At 40.7% G+C, this 19,798-nt stretch overlaps 1 protein-coding gene and 1 long non-coding RNA gene across 2 annotated transcripts; one reads left to right on the top strand and one right to left on the bottom strand.

Moving 5' to 3' along the window:
- Positions 1 to 222: 222 nt before the first annotated feature.
- On the bottom strand, positions 223 to 10,806 carry LOC129149809 (uncharacterized). Its single transcript, XR_008556626.1, has 4 exons — positions 10,745 to 10,806; positions 8,929 to 9,096; positions 6,580 to 6,765; positions 223 to 1,112 (listed from the first exon to the last, which is right to left on the bottom strand). It is a non-coding gene; the product is annotated as an uncharacterized LOC129149809 (long non-coding RNA).
- Positions 10,564 to 18,695, top strand: LOC103285196 (ALG10 alpha-1,2-glucosyltransferase). The gene is made up of 3 exons (XM_008140551.3): positions 10,564 to 10,868; positions 12,340 to 12,537; positions 14,419 to 18,695. The coding sequence occupies exons 1-3, from the start codon at positions 10,686 to 10,688 to the stop codon at positions 15,472 to 15,474; spliced, it is 1,437 nt and encodes a 478-aa protein (XP_008138773.2). The 5' UTR covers positions 10,564 to 10,685; the 3' UTR covers positions 15,475 to 18,695.
- Positions 18,696 to 19,798: the final 1,103 nt, after the last annotated feature.

Raw genomic sequence — 19,798 nt, 5'->3', positions numbered from 1 at the left:
GTGACCTTGATTTAGTCACCTAGAATTTCTTAATCACTCATTTTTGATCAAAGAAATGTTATAATCTTTGATGGATTATCCCTGGGTTCTAATTTATTTCCTTATTTTAATAAGGCAGGATACATTTTTTCATGAAATGTTTTTTTAAAATAGCATTGCAATAAACAGATATTTATTAAATGTTTACTGGCAGAATGTCAAGCACAAGATTTATTACTCAGGCTTCACCAAACTGTTTTCTAGACTGAATTAGTTACAGATTCTTAGGCAAGCGGCATCGTACAGACGCGGGCAAATGACTTCTTGATGTTTCCTAGGACCCAGTCTTTTCCAATCACTCAAGTAGTCCTAGATGACTTTTTTTATTTTTTGTCTGGGTAGTGTACTTTATTGATGGAACATGACAAGGGAGGGCTCCCTAAGTCCCTCCCCTTCCTCTGGGGGCCTGGGATGGAACCTGTTGAGGATGTGAAATTCTCAGTGTGGTGGGTGATCGAGTTGCAGATTCCTCAGCCGCTGAGGGCCTCTCTCTTCCTGCCTTGCTTTTTCTAAGGCTGGTGGTCCAGGAGGCTCTTATTCCTTGGAGGCTATGCGGGCCATAAGGTTACCACCCTGTTACCATAGCAAAATTCATTGTTGTCATACCAGAAAATGAGCTTGACAAAGTGGTTATTGAGGGCAATGCCAACCCAACATCGAAGGTGGAGGAGTGGGTGTCACTGTTAAAGTCACGGGAGACAACCTGGTCTTCCAGGTGCTCAGAATGCCCTTTAGGTGGCCCTCCATGTCTGCTTCACCTCCAGACAGTAGATCAGATCCATGACTGACATACCGGTGGTGGTGACACAGAAGGCCAGACCAGTGAGTTCCTTTTTCATCTCAGAAATGACCTTGCCCACAACCTTGGCAGCACCAGTAGAAGCATGGATGATGTTCTAGGCAACTCCATGGCTAACATGCCACAGCTTCCTAGAGGGTCCATCCACAATCTTCTAGGTGGTAGTGGTGGTATAGACTGTGGTCAGGAGTTCCTCCACAATGCTGAAGTTATCACAGATGACCTTGACCAAGGGGGCCAAGCTATTGGTGGTCCAGAAGGCACTGATGACAATCTATTAAAATATATTTTTATTGATTTCAGAAAGGAAGGGAGAGGGAGAGAGAGATAGAAACATCAATGATGAGAGAGAATCATTGATTGACTGCCTCCTGCACACCCCACACTGGGGATCGAGCCCGCAACCCAGGCATGTGTCCTGACTGTAATTGAGTCATGACCTTCTTGTATAGGTCTATGCTCAACCACAGAGCCATTCTGCCTGGGCCATTGCTTACAATCTCGAGGGAGTTGTCATACTTCATATGGTTCACACTAATCAGGAGCATGGGGGCAACCGCAAAAGGGGCAGAGATGATGACCATTTTGGCTCCACCCTTCAAGTGAGCCCTAGCCTTCTCCAAGGTAGCAAATACACCAGTGGGCTTAACAACACAGTTAGCACTAGCATCACGCCATTTGACGATGGTGGGATCTTGCTCCTGGAAGGTGGAGATGGGTTTTCCATTGATGACAAGCTTCTAGTTCTCAACCTCGACTGTGCCACCAAACTTGCTATGATAGAATGATACTGGAACATTTCCCCAACCCTGGTTAGCATGCTCTTTAACAAGCAGTCCCCAGTTGGGGAAAGTATACCTATAGATAAATGAGCCAGGAAAGGTGGTCCAAAATCCCTATTTCCTACAGGTAACAGCTCTGCCTTTCTCTCTCAGTAAAAATATCCAGAGATTCAGTGACCTGGAGAAGCATCCTCTCTAATGTAGAAGTGTAGTTGGAAATTTAATGAATTGATGAATTGCTGGTGCCCTTGAATTATCTCCCACTAGATTCACTGTCCTAAGGTATCACAGCTATAGGAGTCTGGCTGGGGTGGAGGGAGGAATATACGTGTTTATGTGATTCCAGGTTATAAATAGTAGCTAATTTTAGTGGAAATAATACTGTTGGTATTCACAAGATACATGGGCTTTTGAATGCTTCCCTGGTAATCTCTTTTTTGTTAATATAACTGTGATAAATATTTTTGAGATCTAAATACAAGCCAATAGTGAAGTGGAAACTATGAGGTTTATTAACGACTGCTAATACCAGGGATTGGCAAACTGTAATCTGGGGGGCAAATCCTGTCTGCCACTCGTTGTGTAAATAAACTTTTATTGGAATGCAGCCATGTTTCTTTGTTTATGTATTGTTTATAAATGCTTTCACACAACAACAGAGCTCAGTAATTGCAACGAAGACCATATGGCCCACAATGCTGAAAACATTTATTCTTTGGATCTTTCCAGAAAATGTCTGCCAACTATGGCCTTTTACATGTAAAATACATGTAAAAGAAAAGACAATTAACAGTGAAATCCTATATAATAAAGAGATAACATGCTAATTAGACCCCACAGCCAAACAACCTTCCAGACGTCCTTCTGGATGACCTTCTGGACGAAGCCAGGACTGTGAGGGCTGGCTGAGGCTGCAAGGGCTGAGTCCCTTGCAGGAATTTCATGCACTGGGCCTCTAGTTATGAATAACAAGTGTGAAAACTAATATCACTCCTCAGAAGTTCTCATATTCCCAGAGCTTCCTGCCTAAGTCAGTGGAATTGAATGTAAGCCAATTCTAAAGCTGAACATGCTATTCTCTGTATCTATGTTTTTATTTTGTTTGTTTATGTTCAGCTTTTAGAGGGGAGGGGAGGTTGTGGGGCTTGTGAAGGGATTAAGAAAATAAAACACCTCATAGACACAGACAATAGTATGATGATTACAAGAGGAAAACAGGAATGAGGGGAGGTAGAAGAAGGAAATGGTGATGGAAGGAGACTTGACTTGGGGTGGTGAACACACAATATAATATACAGTGGATGTATTATAGAATTGTATACCTGAAACCTATATAATTTTATTAACTGATGTCATTCCAATAAATTCAATAAATAATAAATTAAAATAAAACATTTAAGAAACAAAGTTGTGCGCTTGCAATTGGTGCTAATGCATTAGTGGTAACTGAGCACTCTACACTAAGGAAAGCATGTGATATTTTAGTAAAGCTCATATTTTATATCAGACTGATAAATAATGCAAGGTGGGGCAAAAGTAGGTTTACAGTTGTTCATAAGGAAAATAATTCAATAATTGATAAATAATTTTGTGCACTCACAACTATCTACCTACTTTTGCCTGATTCTGTATATTTATGAAAAGGTTAAATTAAATAAAAATATTTGATCAATTATTTAGCATATTAATTATCCTTGATTCAACCATTTGAGTTTGGCTAATTAGCACATGAAAAGATTATATGGGGAACTTGTGCTATGCTCATGAAGAATTATGCATAGAACTGTACTGTTCAAAAGAGTGAATTTTATTGTGCATAGATTATATCTCAATCAAACTAATTAATTTTTTAAAAGATCCTGTATCTGTATTTTAAGTTGTATTAATTAACTTAAGTTTTATGAAACATTTTTTTGATTGCTAGTATTATTGCTTTTTAAGTTACATGTATAGTTAACAGGATAACAGGATCAACTACAGTAGGGGTTTAGAAATAATAATAGTTTTTCTCCACTAGAAAGAAAGAAAGAAAGAAAGAAAGAAAGAAAGAGAGAGAGAAAGATAAAGAAAACCTGCCTCGTGAGCTGATTTCAAGGTTTGCCAATTGTACTATAAGAATGTCACCAAATCTCTTGGAAAGTAGACATGCATGAATGTCCTGGCCAGGATACCCAACAAACAGCAGAGAAGAGGAACTCCTCCGACCTGAAACAGATTTTATGGCTTCTTAGGCCTTATTAGAGCTAATAAATGTCCATTTTCTGAGGAATTAGCTCAGGCTTTACTTATACTGCAAAGAACCATGTGATAATGAGTTTGCAAAGGTGGAGAACTGGAAGCCTCGCCTGCCTTTCCCTGTAATTGCAGAGTGCTCATGTTCATGAGAGAAGATAATTCTGCCACTTACCAAAAAGCCAAATTAGTGTAGGCCAGCTGGATGGGTAATCTTTACTCACAGAGCAAAGATTTTACTCAAAAACGACAAAAATATGGGCAAATTTGAAATCGAATATTGAACATTATATTAAATGATGTTAGGCAAATGGAAGCACTATGCTTAGATATCTATTATATTACATTTCTTAAATTACCAGGTTAAAAATAAAGTCACCTTATACATCTCTGGATATGGTACAAAGGTTTTGTTCTTGTTTTGGGGGTTAAATTTGCCTACATCACAAGGTAATACAGTTTCTCAAACTACATATGGTAAAGAACATTATTCTTCCCACATCCTCCAAGCAGAGGTCTATCAATCAGGCTTTTTTTTTTTTTTTTTTTAAATTTAAGGAATCATTTAAGTACAAGACCCTGACTGATGCACTGGAAAAGAGGACTGACAATTTACCAATGTCAGAAACAAAAAGGGTAACTGAAATAATATTTATGGTACAGATTTCAATTCTCTCCCCAAATAATTACACATATTCAATTCAATATGAATTAAAATAGCAAATGTGGTTTTTTTTTTGTGTGTGTGTGTGGAAGTTAATCTATAATAATAAAAGCATAATATGCTAATTAGACCGGATGTCCTTCTGGACAACCTTCTGGATGAAGCTGGGGCTGCAAGGGAAGCCTGGGTCCCGGGTGTTGGAGGGAAGCCAGTGCCAGCAGCCGGGGGAAGGAAGGCTTACTCTTGCACAAATTTTGTGTATCGGGCCTCTAGTAAAATATAAATGAATATGCAATATCTAAGAATATCCAAGATACTCTCAAAGAGGAATTACATAATATAGAGACATGCTCTACCAGACATGCTCTACAGTAAAACAGTGTGATATTGTAACAATGACAAACACAGCAATGGAGTAGAATAGAAGGTTTAGAAACAGACACATGCAAATATGGGCCCGAGATTTCTTCGTCTGACATAAGTAGCACTGCAGAGCAGTGGCAATAAAATTGTCTTTTAGAAATGTTGCTTAGCCCTAGCTGGTTTGGCTCAGCGGATAGAACATCGGCCCATGGACTGAAGGGTCCTGGGTTCTATTCGGGTCAAGGGCATGCACCTCGGTTGCAGGTTGGATCCCTGGCCTTAGTCAGGGCACATATGGGAGACAGCCAGTCGATGTGTCTCTCTCACATCGATGTTTCTCTCTCTCTGTCTCTCCCTCTCCCTCCCACTCTCTCTAAAATTCAATGGAAAAATATCCTTTGGGTGAGAATTAACAACAACAACAAATGTTGCTTATATTTATGGAAAACAATTGACTAGGTTTATATCTCACAGGATGAACTACCATCCATTATTGGTGGATTGCAGATAAAATGTGAAGGGAAACAAATGAGATTCTATAACCTACTATAGAAGAGTATCTTCCTCACCTCAGAGTATGAGGGATTTCATAAATAAAATTTACTATAAAGAAAAAGACTGATAAAACAGAATACATAAATTTAGTAGTGGTCACATATTTTTTTAAAGTCACAGAGAGTGGAAACGGCATTTTCAAAGCAACAAAGGGCTCATATCAGGAATATAATTAGAACTTCTATAAATCAAAAAGTAAAAGACAACTTTATGGAAAAATGGAATTCGACTTAAGAGCTTCAGAAATGAGATTATTCAAATCATCAAAAAATGCATGAAAACATGCTCACCTTCATTAGTCATCAGGGATATGCAAATTAAAGCTACAGTGAGGTACCATTCCATATGCAGCAGAATGGGTAAAGTAAAAAACTGACAATACCAAGTGTGGACAAAAACATGAAATAAGTAATATATTCCTTCATTGCTTGAAGAAGTGTTCATTGGTACCACCACTTCAGAAAACCTCTTTTCAATTTAAACTAGAAAATGCATACATTTATGAAAAAGCAATTACTACCCTAGATAGATACTGTATAGAAATCCGTGCTTACGTTATATAACCAAGATACACACAGACACACATATGTACATGCAAGTACACCCAGGTGCACCATGGACTTCAATTGCTGGTAGAGGTTTGCTTTTACTTTGGGCTTAAGGATGGGCCTCCCGTGCTGAGTGTTTTCTCTCAGTGTACCTGTCCCACCTCCAGCAGTCCTCATTAGCCCACACCCAGAGGCTTCCTCTCTCTGCTCTTGCCACATGACAGCAGTAGACGGCTTGTCGCTCAGTTCCAGGCTCGTAGTGAGCGGTGAGAAGGGAGGTTCAGTGGCCCTGGTCCATCTTGTGGGTTACGGAGGCCGCGCCTGTCTGGGCCTTAGAGGTGGGCTTTCACATTGCTCCTGTTCCTGCCTGCTGAGGTCGTCACACTCTGCCTTGCAGTTTGTGGCAGCTCTAGCGTGAGGGGCAGTTTCTGCCTCTCCCTTAGTGGCAGCAGACCTCTGCTTTGAGTTGGTGCAGGACACCGGGCCCAAAAGCTTTCTTGTCCCTCCATCGGGGGCAGGAGGTTCTGACTTTTGTCCCCGCCTCGCCCCCTAGCATCAATGGACCTTGGCCTGGGTCCTGTGGTAAAAACACCTCACCTTTCCCAGATGACTAAGGCTTTCCCATCTCTTGACTGGGGGGCCAGGAAAGTGTGCAGGGTTTTGTCTGTTTGTCTCCCAGTGGCAGCCAATCACCCTCTGCACCCCTGCGTCTCGGTCAGGCTCTCTCCAGTCTCCCACTTGCCCCAACACTTCTTGTATGATGACATGGCTATTAGCAGGCATCTTCAATATAAAAACAAAGTAATGAATTATTATAAGTATTGAAAGAAATGAACTTTTAAAACCACAAATACAGCCACCCTGAGTGGAGGCTTGTTAAGCAGATATTTGAGTGCGGGTTAGTAAGCAGGGCTAAAACGTTTCTGAAATCAATTTAGGAAAGGGAACACATTGGTCCTGACTCTGCTGAAGTTGTCAGCACCCTCTAGTGGAAATAAGTTTTTGAAAAATCACTTCCTTAACCCAGATCTATCTCAGATACAATATCAGTCATCTAAACTTGGCCGTTACAGAAAATAAAATTTTGAGACAGTAATAAACAATGTAGCATTTCATATTATTATATTAAATAATAGCAAGCCATTTAATATTATGTTTGTAGTCTCATCCAGAAAAGCAATACAAAACAAAACAAGAACAAGGAAAATTCAGACTATCTCTGCTCTCACTAAATAAATACCATAGAAATAATTAAAGAATAACATTTTAATGCATGCCAAACTTTCAACTGGTGCAGAGCACCACATGATCAGCACAAGGATGTCCTCATGGCTTTCCCTGGCTCTGCCTAAAAACCCAAAAGGGGAATGAGCAAACTGAAATCTTCTTCAATATTTCACATGAACTTGGATGAGCATCTCTTTAGTAATAACAATTGTATCATAAGCTCAGTCCAAACTCTGAAATTTTTAAATTAGTAAAATCATATTACTACTTATTAAAAATTTAATATTAGAGCTCTGACCTGTGTTCTCAGTGGTTAGAGCGTCGGCCCGTGCACTGAGTGGCGCTCCCCCTGTGGGAGTGCACTGACCACCAAGGGGCAGCTCCTGCATTGAGCGTTTGCCCCCTGGTGGTCAGTGCGCATCATAGCTACCAGTCATTCGGTTGATTTGCATATTGGGGTTTTATTATATAGGATTGTCACTATCTTCCTTTCTAAATTTTTACTTTGGTTGATTTAAGGGTCTTGCAATTTTATCAGTATAATAGCCCAACTCATTTAATAATCAATTTCTGATTCTCTTAAATTTTATATAGTGTAAGGGCAAAGGTCTTAGTGAAGGTTCTTTTTCCCAGAATTTTTCTCATTTAACTGTCAGCAATAACTGTAGGACTATTGCTCCAGATACTCTTTTTCCCCACCAAAAGCACAGTTCCTTTCACATAGATATTATTTAAAAGAAAAACTAGATGTGTCTGAATATGAATACATATGCTAGAAAAGCATTAATATTGTAAATATTTAAATTACTCCTCTCCACCTGCTGAGGAGGAAGGAATTTCTATGTTGCTTGGTGATGAGCTTTGTGCTTTCAGTCATGTAAAGCCTGGAATTAAAGAAGCCCAAAAAAAGATGAAAAAAATTCAAAGAAAAGATTGTAGAGAGGGGACAAAGCAGCATGCGTGGCCTGGAAAGCAAGGGCAATGTATGTGCCCTGGTGGGGTATCGAACCCACACTCCGGGTATGTGCCCTGATCAGAAACTGAACTCACAACCTTTTGGTGTACAGGACATTGCTCCAACCAACTGAGCATCTGCCCAGTGCTAGTGGGCTTATTTTATTACTCTTGGTCTCACATTCTAATTTTTACCCATAGCACTGCCACTAATTTCCTATGTGACTTCAGGTAAAACACTTTAACTTCAGCTTCCTCTGAGAAATGAAATCAAGTAGATTATTAATGAAGTTCTCAGACAGTCCTAAACCCCCATCATATTTCCTCGAAACTTCCTAATGGCCTTAAATGGGTGGTGATATGTAGAGGACAGATGTTTAAGGTAGGCTCTTGGTGGCAATTATTGAGAGAAATGTGTAGCAGAAATGTCTGGCCTCGATATGTTACCTTTAAAAAAATGCACAGTATTTCTAGGGAAGGCCAGTCACCTGCAGGGCATTGACTGATGGGGGTGGGAGAGAGGGGATGTTCAGGACATGCTATTTGATTGGCATGTCAAATATTTCAAACGGAAGGAATTTGAGAAATGGCATGTGCAGGAAGGATTTTCTGATCCTCCCCCAAAAGAGGCCCCAAAATCTTCACATGGGAGGTGCCCTTCCTATACCCAGAGGAAAGATGCATCCTTATTTCCAGAGTCAAGGAGGGACAGAGGAACATGAATAAACAGGCCTTGCTACGTTTCCTCCAGTTTACAACACTTACCTCATACCCTTTGTCCTATCATATTCTTCCACAGCTTTCCAATGTTCCTCAAACCTAGCATAGAAATGCTCAGGTTGAACGGTTTCTTTGGTACTTTACTCCTTATGAAGTCTTCTGTGTCTCATAAAACTTATGTTGAGTTAATTTGTATACCTTTCTGTTGTTGACCTAGAGAGCCCAGTTGATAATTTAGACGGGGAGAGGAAAAAGATATCCCCGCCCCCTCCAATACATATGTCACAACTGAACAAGTCATGGGATCTGGGGCCAATGACTCACAGATCTTATCAACCTCTTGAAAACTGGGTCATCTGGACATAATCTCAAACAGATCAGTACAGCATGTACTCAATGATAAAATGGGAGCTAATAGGGAAAACACAGCTAAGCATCACATCCAAGTAGGATCCTGACATGATTTTATTCCAATGGTTTCAATCAATTCCCATCCCACCCCCCAATTCACCTCTTACCCCTCTGATTAACGAGGAAATGGCAGATACAGAATAGAGGGGCAGTCCATTTAATTTGACAAACTTGCCTAAATTGGGAGAGTCTGAATTAGCTTTGACCCAGGGAAAGAGCTGAGGTTTGCAACTCTAAACAAATCCCGACTCCTTTGTGAAGTATCCTTGACAAACACAATCTGACTGAGGTTACCCAAGAGATCGTTTTTCTGCAAAACCTTGCTAACTATGTTCAAGGCAAAATTCAAAGATATATTTATCTTCAGCATTCTTCAAATAAGTTCTGTCACCTCCTGCTCCCAAGCTCCAATACAAGAAATATGAGAAGTCTACATAGCCTGTAAAAGTCTATAAATTAAAGTGCATAATATGTGAAAGCCATTGTGGGGACTACAAAGGCAAGTCACACATAGTGCTACCCATTAGGATGCTTACCCTTATTACATAGTAGGGAAAATGGAATGCTTCAATAGAGATTAACAAGAACAGTCACTCACACACTCACAAAGCCTTCCTTATTGAAAACACCCTAAATTCTAAAATAATTGCTTTCCCCAACTCCCACAGAGGACTGTAACCTGGCTGTCAGAGTGTACTGTGAATGCAGATTTAACAAATCCCCTTTGAGAGTATGGACTTTTTGAAAGACTTCTCTTTTAACTGAAACAATCCTCTAATTAGTGAAGTTCGTTCAGCAGTGAATGGTCACTCCGGACCCTCAGATTAGCTTCCACAACCTACGCTCCCCTCCCATTCTCCAGAGTTGATGAGATCAAGTGCCTTGGAATTGCAAGTTTTAATAATTCAGATTATTTAAGAGAATACAGAAATAACTGGAAAAAGGGGTGAGGGGGAATGAGCAAATTTTTAGCGCTTGGGATTGCAAACGTGGGGAGTTGACGCCCCCTCCTGGTGAGAAATGGGAACGAGCAGGAAAAACAAGCCGACTGACTTGTAGGATAAGCAGCTTCTTGCCTTTCAAAGCCCGAAGCCCCGGACCCGCCCCTCCTTGGCGGCTCTGACCACTCAGCGAGCCCCGCTCAACGTGATTGACAGGGCAACAGCCCGGGTCCGTTACTTAAATTCGTCACTCCGGAAACAATGGCCCGGTGTTTTCCGGAAGCTCGGCGCCCGCTCTCTCCCAGCATCCTCTGCCTTCCGGCTAAGTTCAGTCCCCCTCCGGCCAGTCCCGCCTTGCGCGCCCATTTCGATCACGAGTTTCAAGCCCGACTCTCCGGGCTCGGGGAAGCCGGCCCAGCTTTTGCAGGACTGCGTCCCCGGGCGGCGGCCATGGGGGCGGGGGCGGCGCCGCTGGAGGGTTACTACTTCTCGGCGGCCCTGAGCTGTACCTTCTTAGTGTCCTGCCTCCTCTTCTCCGCCTTCAGCCGGGCGCTGCGGGAGCCCTACATGGACGAGATCTTCCACCTGCCGCAGGCGCAGCGCTACTGCGAGGGCCACTTCTCCCTCTCGCAGGTGGGGTCCCCGCCCCGTCCCCACCCCGAGAGGCCCAGGGGGCAGCCCCGCGCCGGCCTCGCCCACCCTGATCCGTAGCCCCCCCCCGCCCCACCCTCCCAGCCCCACAACAGGAAAGGAACTGGGTGATCTTTTTCCTGTTTCTGAAGCCTGTGAAATGTTTGTTAAGTGATGCATACACCGCAGATCTGTCTCCTGGGAAGCCCTGTAGTGACATTAGCTGATGCGGAGCCCCGTCGTCTCCGCTCGCTCCCCGGATCCCGGGATGAGGCCGAGGGCGGCTCCCGGGAAATGGCAGGAAACTTCACTTTCCCGCGCGTCCGTCCAGCACCTCGGCCTCATCCTGTGGTTCGGGGATGGGACGGGGTGGACCTCGCTGTGGTTCGGGGGTGGGACGGGGTGGACCTCGCTGTGGTTCGGGGGTGGGACGGGGTGGACCTCGCTGTGGTTCGGGGGTGGGACGGGGTGGACCTCGCTGTGGTTCGGGGATGGGACGTGGGGGGAAGGGGGGCGGGAAGCGGGTGTCTCCAGCCGCCGAGAAGTTGCAGGTGACCTTAATCCCATCCTTGGTGTTTTGGATGGAGACTCTTTTGTGAACTGGATCGAGTGGCAGCTAGTGAAGTGGCATCCTGTTTGAATGTATAATTGACTTTGTCAATATATAGATAGAGCTACAAGCATCAAGTCCCGCAGGCCCCGGAATAACTTCCTTGCCCAAGCCCTTTTCCTTACAACCTTGATGAGATGCGGCGGGACCTGGACTCTCGTTTATGGCCGTGGCCCGGGCTGCAGTGGGTTTCCTTCCATGATCCGCTTAAAGTCGCAGAACCTATCACAGCTGTTAAGGGAGGACTCACTGTGGGCCTGTCATTCACCCGCCTCTGCTGAGACAGTGTGGGGTCATGGTTAGACATACAACGTCTAGTTAGAGAAAGGCCTGATTTTAAATCTTGGAGTTTATTTACTAGTTAAGGGACCATGTACGTTTCCGAGTTTTAGGATGCTTATCTGAAAACGACAAGCCTGTGGCGCGTTGCAGGATTCAGTAGGGAGGGTTTAGCACAGTACCCGTTAGCTTTCATTATGGAGCCCGTGGTTTAATCTCTTTAAACATTTCTTTCCCTCCAAACGCATCAGAGTTCCAGCTGATGTTTCCACCCTTTTAAAAACTGGAGCATTTGCGATTTAATCACCACGATACAGGCTTTCGGAAGAGTAAGTGCTAGTAGGTCTTTCTGAGGAGCAGACACTGATTTTAAGTTGTTGTCTACCGGTTGGGGATAGCTGAACAATCACAAAGCAGGGGCAGGGGCAGGATGTAAGCAGCACATCTGATCTGCTGAGGGCTTATTTAATCGTGTCACAGAATAACTTCTAAAAATGCCTGCTGGTGGGTAAAGATGCTTTCGAGCCTGACATCTTTGTGGTAGTCCTCTTGCTTTTGCTTCATTGGCGGCCTTTCATTTTGCAGTGGGACCCCATGATTACTACGTTGCCTGGCCTCTACCTGCTGTCGGTCGGGGTGGTCAAACCTGCCCGTTGGATCTTCGGATGGTCTGAACATGTTGTCTGCTCCATCGGAATGCTCAGATTTGTGAATCTTCTCTTCAGTGTTGGCAACTTCTATTTACTGTATTTGCTTTTTCGCAAGGTACAACCCAGACACAAGGTATGTTTTCAAAATATTTTACTCTAAGTTTATATGCACTCAGCTCCACAGTTATGATGAATTGGTTTTATGAGATTTGGTGGAAAATGTCTTTAACACTTAGTACTTTTGTATACTTTGTAAAGATAAAGTAAGACACCCCATCTCCATTTTAGAATAAATTTATATTTAAATATTTTAATAACTTGTCCTGTATAATAAAAGGGTAATATACAAATTGACCCTAACGGTGAATGACCCGTCACTATGACACGCACTGACCACCAGGGGGCAGACACTCAATGCAGGAGCTGCCCCCTGGTGGTCACTGCGCTCCCACAAGGGGAGCTGAGCTCAGCCAGAAGCTGGGCTGAGGGCTGCGAGCGCAGCGGCGGTGGCAGGAGCCTCTCCTGCTGCCTCTGTGGCAGTGCTAAGGATGTCCGGCTGTGGCTTAGGCCTAAGCTGGCAGACGGACATCCCTCGAGGGTTCCCAGGCTGCCAAAGGGATGTCTGACTGCCAGCTTAGGCCTGACCCCCCCGGGGAACAGGCCTGAGCTGGCAGGTGGACATCCATGAGGGGTCCTGGACTGTGAGAGGGCACAGGCTGGGCTGAGGGGACCCCTCCTCCTCACCTCCCCCCCTCCCCCCCCAGTGCATGAATTTTCATGCGCTGGGCCTCTAGTTTATTTATAAAATCTAAAGTTTTTTTTTTTCACCAATCAAACCATTTCAGTTAATATTTACTGAACTTACTCCATGTGCTTGGCATTGAAACTGCAGAGGTAAATGAGGTGATCATTTTCTTAAGGAAGCTGTATTTTCATTAGGAGAAACAGACTTTACCTGAGGAATTTTTATGTGATTTAATGCAGGCCCTGGAGGTGAAATGCCTGGGTTTGAATTCTGTCCACTTACTAATTATGTTAATTGAGGATGTTACCCCTCAGTGACTCCAACTCTTCATCTGTTAAATGGGAATAATATACAACTTACCTTATAGGACTGTTATGAAGAATAAAGGAGATTAATAGTGGAAGATGCTTAGAATAGTGCCTGATGTAATGTTAAGGACTCAATAAATATTGATTACAACAGTTAATCTTAACTTAAAGAGATTATTTCAATTGTGTAAGTTATTAGCGGGGGATAGGTGTAAGACACTCTTCAGATACAGAGAAGGAGCAGAGACCTACGGCAGCCACGGGAGGGAGGGCGTGGTTGGCACTGGGTAAGGCTTCGGAGAGAAGACGGTACCTAAGCTGAATCTTGATGCACAGATAGGGCTTTTTAGGGTGGGGAATGAATCCTGGCAGGAGGAGCATAAGCACAGTAGAAAGCATGAGCAACAGATGCAGGGAGATGGTGTTTGGAATTAGAGAATTATAATAGCATGGACCTCTGAGGCTGGAGAAGTAGGTAGGGTGAAGTCATGAATGTCCTTAAAAGGCATGGAAAGGATTTTGAACTGAAATAGATGATGGAGAGCCCTTAATTTTAATCAAGGCACTGGCATGGTTTGGCTTTGTGATGTAGAGTAGATGAAGGCTACCGCCCTGACCAGGTGGCCTCGTTGGTCAGTTGGTTGGAGCATTGTCCCCTGCACTGCAAGACTGCAGGTTCGATTCCCAGTCAGTGCACACATGAGAGGAACCTATTGAGGTTTCTCTCCCGTCAGTGTTTCTATCTCTCTCTCCCTTCTCCCTTCTCTCTCTAAAAATCAATAAAAACATATTTAAATGTTTATTGTGTCTCTGCCTACCCAGAAATAATATTGAATGATTTTATTTAAATATGACTCATATAGTTTTGTATTTTTTAAGAAGTCTCTTCATTATCTCCACAGAAAAAGCGTATTTGTTTTATCATGAAAATAAGTTTAACTGTGATTTCTCTTCCTCCTAGGCTGGCTCAAGTGCCCAGAGGATCTTGTCAACATTAACCCTAGCAGTATTTCCTACGCTCTATTTCTTTAACTTCCTTTACTATACAGAAGCAGGATCCATGTTTTTCACTCTTTTTGCCTATTTGATGTGTCTTTATGGGAATCATAAAACGTCAGCCTTGCTTGGATTTTGTGGCTTCATGTTTCGTCAGACAAATATTGTCTGGGCTGTCTTCTGCGCAGGAAACGTCATCGCACAAAAGTTAACGGAAGCTTGGAAAACTGAGCTGCAAAAGAAGAAGGAAGAGAGGCTTCCCCCAATCAAAGGACCGTTTTCAGAATTCAGGAAAATTCTTCAGTTTCTTTTGGTTTATTCCATGTCCTTTAAGAACTTGAGTATGCTTCTCATCTTGACTTGGCCGTACATCCTCCTACTGTTTCTGTTTTGTGCTTTCGTGGTAGTTAACGGTGGGATTGTTGTTGGCGATCGGAGCAGTCATGAAGTCTGTCTGCATTTCCCCCAGCTCTTCTATTTTTTCTCTTTCACTCTCTTTTTTTCCTTTCCTCACCTACTCTCTCCTAGCAAAGTGAAAGCTTTTCTTTGCTTAGTTTGGAAACGTAGAATTCAGTTTTTTGTGCTCACTTTAGTCTCTGTATTTTTAGTTTGGAAATTCACTTACGTTCACAAATACTTATTAGCAGATAACAGGCATTACACTTTCTATGTGTGGAGAAGAGTTATTCAGAGATATGAAATTGTGAAATATTTGCTAGTTCCCGTCTATATATTTGCTGGTTGGAGTATAACTGACTCATTGAAGTCAAAGTCCGTTTTCTGGAACTTAATGTTTTTCATATGCTTAGTTGCTGTTATAGTGCCTCAGAAACTGCTAGAATTTCGTTACTTTATTTTACCTTATGTTATTTATAGGCTTAACATACCGCTGCCCCCAATATCTAGACTTGTTTGTGAATTAGTTTGCTATGCAGTTGTTAATTTCATAACTTTTTATATCTTTCTGAACAAGACTTTTCAGTGGCCAAATAGTCAGGATACTCAGAGGTTTATGTGGTAATATCACAGATACCTTGAACTCTCAAATAGATTTCCACATTTCCACATGAGCAACTGAACAGGTGAAAATTATGAACTTTCTTTTAGGCACAGTGGTGATCCTCCGATCACTTCAGATGTTTTATTTTTAAACATCGGCTGTATGTGTTTTAAACATATATAACAAATCCAAGGGAATTAAGTGGTAAAAAACTTAGAAACATTTAAGACTTGCTCCATAAGCCTGAGCAATACTGGGAAAATAAAATTGTTTACAATTATCTCATGATAACACTTTTGTACTGCTGGCCACTCAAAAAGCTTGGGAACTTTTTATAGATACAAGTTTAAGAAAATTGGGCATGCATTGTAATACTGGAACTTATGTATTAGTTCTCAAAAAGCAATAGTAGACAGAATATTTGAAAACTGTTTGCAAATGATCAGGCAATATTCTTGATTGAAAAGTTGCTTAACATTTCAGTAAATATAATTTTAATCATAAGGCAAAATAGACTCACATCGATAGTAAGTGTTAGACATTCCAGGCTCATCTTTGTCTACCCATGATTGAAGTTACTGGTTTTGGTTAAAAATCTAGGAATGATGAAGCTCTTTCCCTAATTTCTAATGTGAACTATGTGATGGCCACAGATAAATTGTGTTGATGATAATACCTTTAAAAAGGGGTTTTCTTTTTGGAATATGTTACTGTACTAGTTTTCTGTGGTTGCCGTAACAAATTACCACGAACTCTGTGGCTTAAAAATATTTCTCACAGTTCTGGGGGCCATAAATCTCAAATTATGGTGTCGGCAGTCTTGGTTCCGTCTGGAGGCTCCGGGAGAACCACTCCCGTGCCTCTCTCCTGGCTTACGGTGGCTCTCTGCAGTCCTTGCTGTCCTCGGACATAGATGCATCACTGCAGTCTCTCTGCCCTTATCTTGACACGGCTTTCCCAACTGTCTTCTCTTCTTTATCTTACAGGGACAATGCCGATGGCCTCATGATGACAGTATTAATTCAGTTATACCAATGGCGACCCTTTTTCCAAATAAGATCACGTTTACAGGTTCCAAGCAGGCATGTCTTTTTGTGGGGCACTTCAACCCACTAAAGTTACCAAAGGAGATTTTAGGATAAATTTCATAAAAGTATAGGATATAATTTCTTTGCTGAGATAGTTGAAATAAAATTTTAATCTTTACTGAGAGGTTAAAAACACTAACTTTCAAGGCCAAATATAAAACTAAAGGTAACTGGTATTTGATTCCATTATACAAGAAAAGTTAGCATTGAAAGGAAGTTTAGAAATTATTTGATCTAATCTTATTTCATAGATTGGGGAACAACTGATCTAATCTTGTGTGTTGGTTTTTGGATTCTGTGTCTGCTATTTTGAGTACATTCATTTGATTATCATTCCATTACGGAAAAGTATTTGGACATGTTAACTCACATGTATACTTAGAACTGTGAATAGAATTCATCTTTTAACTCATTTTATGTTTTGTAAACATTTTTAAATAGTTGTGTGAACCTATTTGTCTTAAATGTTGACTAATGCTTTCTCTGGGTTTTAAATAATGAGTGGAATTGGAAAGTATTCTGTGTTTGCAAATATAAAATTGTGTACAGGTGAAAATGACAAGTGTGGTGGAGCAATAAATAAAGAGCAATCTTGTACTCTGCTCAGTATTTAGAAAGTAGATCTACTTTTCAGTTATAACAGTGATTGCAGGACAGATGTTCTTACCCAAACTTTTTTTTTTTTAACTAGATAAGAAAGCACACTCAAAGAAATTATTATTTCTAATGACAATCTGAATTCCAGGAAGTCAAAATTAAAAAAGAAATGTGTAATTTAGGAAAAACAGCTTTCTTGTCTGATACTGAATATGAATGTGTTAAGGAATATTTCTGAGACTGAAAAACTTTTCCTCTCTAATCTAGTCAATAAGGCAAAAATGTGGAAACCATTCCTCTCTAATCTAATCAATAAGGCAAAAATGTGGAAACCATTCCACCCCATAAATTGGGGGAATCACTATTCCAGTTAATTTTAAGTTCCTATTCTGTTAAAAGATGTTTTGGATAAAAATCTACATTCAGAGAAAACAGGTTAATCTTAGTTGGTTTTTTTTTTCTATAAAGTACAGAAAGTATAGTATTTAACATTTTAGAAAAGACTGCTGTGAATTAGAAGGTGTTATAGATCATTGCTTTTAGGAATATCCTGAGTGATCTTTGTGTTTTGAACATTTTTCAGGAGATAACAAATAGATGTTTTTGACATGAAGTTTTAAAAAATTGGACTTAATTTAATTTCTTGATTAGAAGGTGATTTAAAAAAAAAGAGCCGGTAGAGACTTGCAATTATTGGTTTTAAGTATATAAGTCGGATTATGTTAAAGAATGTCAGACGGATTTAGTACATAATATGTTTTAGTACATAAATGTTGGAACTTTTTTTCCTTCTGTGAAATTTCATAGCTGAGTATTATCTTTATATAGCATATAGCATTCGTAAGGTTCCAGTATGCTGTTTCCTCACATATTGTGTGTTTTCTCTTAGCGGATACCCAGAAATCTTTTCTATTGCATCTGACTGTGTATTTAAATTCTTTGGAACTGTGGTTCCTGAGGTTAAACATAGCATGTCATTTGGCAAGAGAAATTTTGTTAGCTCTCTGGCCTCTTCCTCCTCTTCTTAAAGATATTTCTGAAATGTGCTTAGTCTATTATTATGAGGTACCTTAATACAAAGAGTTTAATGCAATCTATTTTTATAAACAAGTAGCTTACTATAGTACATTTCTAGTTTGAGTTTAACTGCCACAAGAAGAGAAGAGATCCTCAGTTTTTATTTATACCCCCAAATAGATGATTATATTAGGTACTTTTATTTATTATTTTTTTAAATTTTTAAATTACAGTTGACATAGAATATTATATTAGTTTCAGATGTACAGCCCCCTAATTAGACATTCATGTAACTTACGAAGTAATCACTATAATAAATCTAGTACCCATCTGAACACATACATGCTTGTTACAATGTTATTGACTATATTCCCTATGCTGTAATTTACATCCTTGTGACTGTTCTGTAACTAACAATTTGTACATTTTAAATCCCTTCACCTATTTCACCCAGCTTCCAACCCCCCTTCCCATCTGGCAACCATCAAAATGTTCTCTGTATCTGTGTAGACTCAATTTCTAAAATAAAATGTTCATATAAAGAAATAAATTCGTGTTCATTAAATTAGCAGTTGTTATCTTTAAAGCAATTAGTATTTCATTAAAAAGTGAAACAAAAAGTATGAAAATAATACGAAACATTTTTTGTAATGGAAAATTAAACATGATTTAGGAACAATGGGCTTGTAGAAAGAGCATTTAGCATGGCAGTTAAGATTTTTATATTCAACTGTGGTTTTGGAATCAATAAGGCAAGTGGTTTAACCTTTGGTCCTCATTTCAAGTGAGTAGAGTATTTGTCCTCACTGGTCAGTGCCTGGCCCATGTCTAGCCTTATTTCAAAAAGAATTCAGCCCCTGCCATATATCCAAAAAGTTCATAAGTAAGTTATATAATAAATACTGAGTAAATGAATACTGAATGAAGTTTTTAGTATAGAAAGAAGTGAATATCCTAGAAAAAAATTACTATGCAACATTAGTTTTAGGAAGTAAATCACATATTTCATGAGAGTCAACCTAAACTTTTCTGCCTAAATTTTCTTAGTTTTAAATTTTTTCATTACCATGGTGCCTAATACTTATATTTACTTATAAATATACTAGAAGCCCACAGTGCGAAATAGCACAGCCCCGCACACCCTACCTGCCCGCCCGCCCGCCCGCCGGCCGCCAGTCTTGCTGCCTTCGGAGCCTGTGGGCCACGCTGCATGAGCCACAAGCCCCGCCCTGCCGCTGCGAGCTGCGGGGAGGGACCAAGAGGTGCTCCATGCACCTCCTGGTGACCGGTCTTTGGTCACTACGGCATTACGGCCACAGGCCTTTTATAATATAGATAAGTATTTCAAAATTATTGCTATTTAAAGAAAAATAACTTTCAACCATTAAATTATAATAGAACAGATGTTTATTAGACTTTTAAGGAAAAAGGATTTTCAATCAATTAGGACTATTTTGTGTTTTAGTTAGGCTTAATTTTACTACTTTAGGGATAATTTTATTTAGGGTACGTTTTCTGTATTGACGACATTTTTAATATGCTAAAACTTGTATAGCATAGAAAATTCTAATAAAAAGGGATATATTAAAGTTACATTTTTTAAAACTTATCCGTGAATCCAACACTAAATTCTTTAACGTTTG

The sequence above is a fragment of the Eptesicus fuscus genome, chromosome 7, assembly GCF_027574615.1.
Source record: "Eptesicus fuscus isolate TK198812 chromosome 7, DD_ASM_mEF_20220401, whole genome shotgun sequence".
Taxonomy (NCBI): domain Eukaryota; kingdom Metazoa; phylum Chordata; class Mammalia; order Chiroptera; family Vespertilionidae; genus Eptesicus; species Eptesicus fuscus.
The sequence above is the reverse complement of the archived record's forward strand: the minus strand, read 5'-3'. Positions and strand labels throughout refer to the sequence as shown.

Bases quoted from the DNA above. Each gene is read 5' to 3' on its own strand.
- LOC103285196 (XM_008140551.3), top strand. From the start codon at position 10,686: ATGGGGGCGGGGGCGGCGCCGCTGGAGGGTTACTACTTCTCGGCGGCC. The intron at 10,869-12,339 runs GTGGGGTCCCCG...TTCATTTTGCAG, and splicing joins GCCACTTCTCCCTCTCGCAG to TGGGACCCCATGATTACTAC. The intron at 12,538-14,418 runs GTATGTTTTCAA...TCTTCCTCCTAG, and splicing joins AGGTACAACCCAGACACAAG to GCTGGCTCAAGTGCCCAGAG.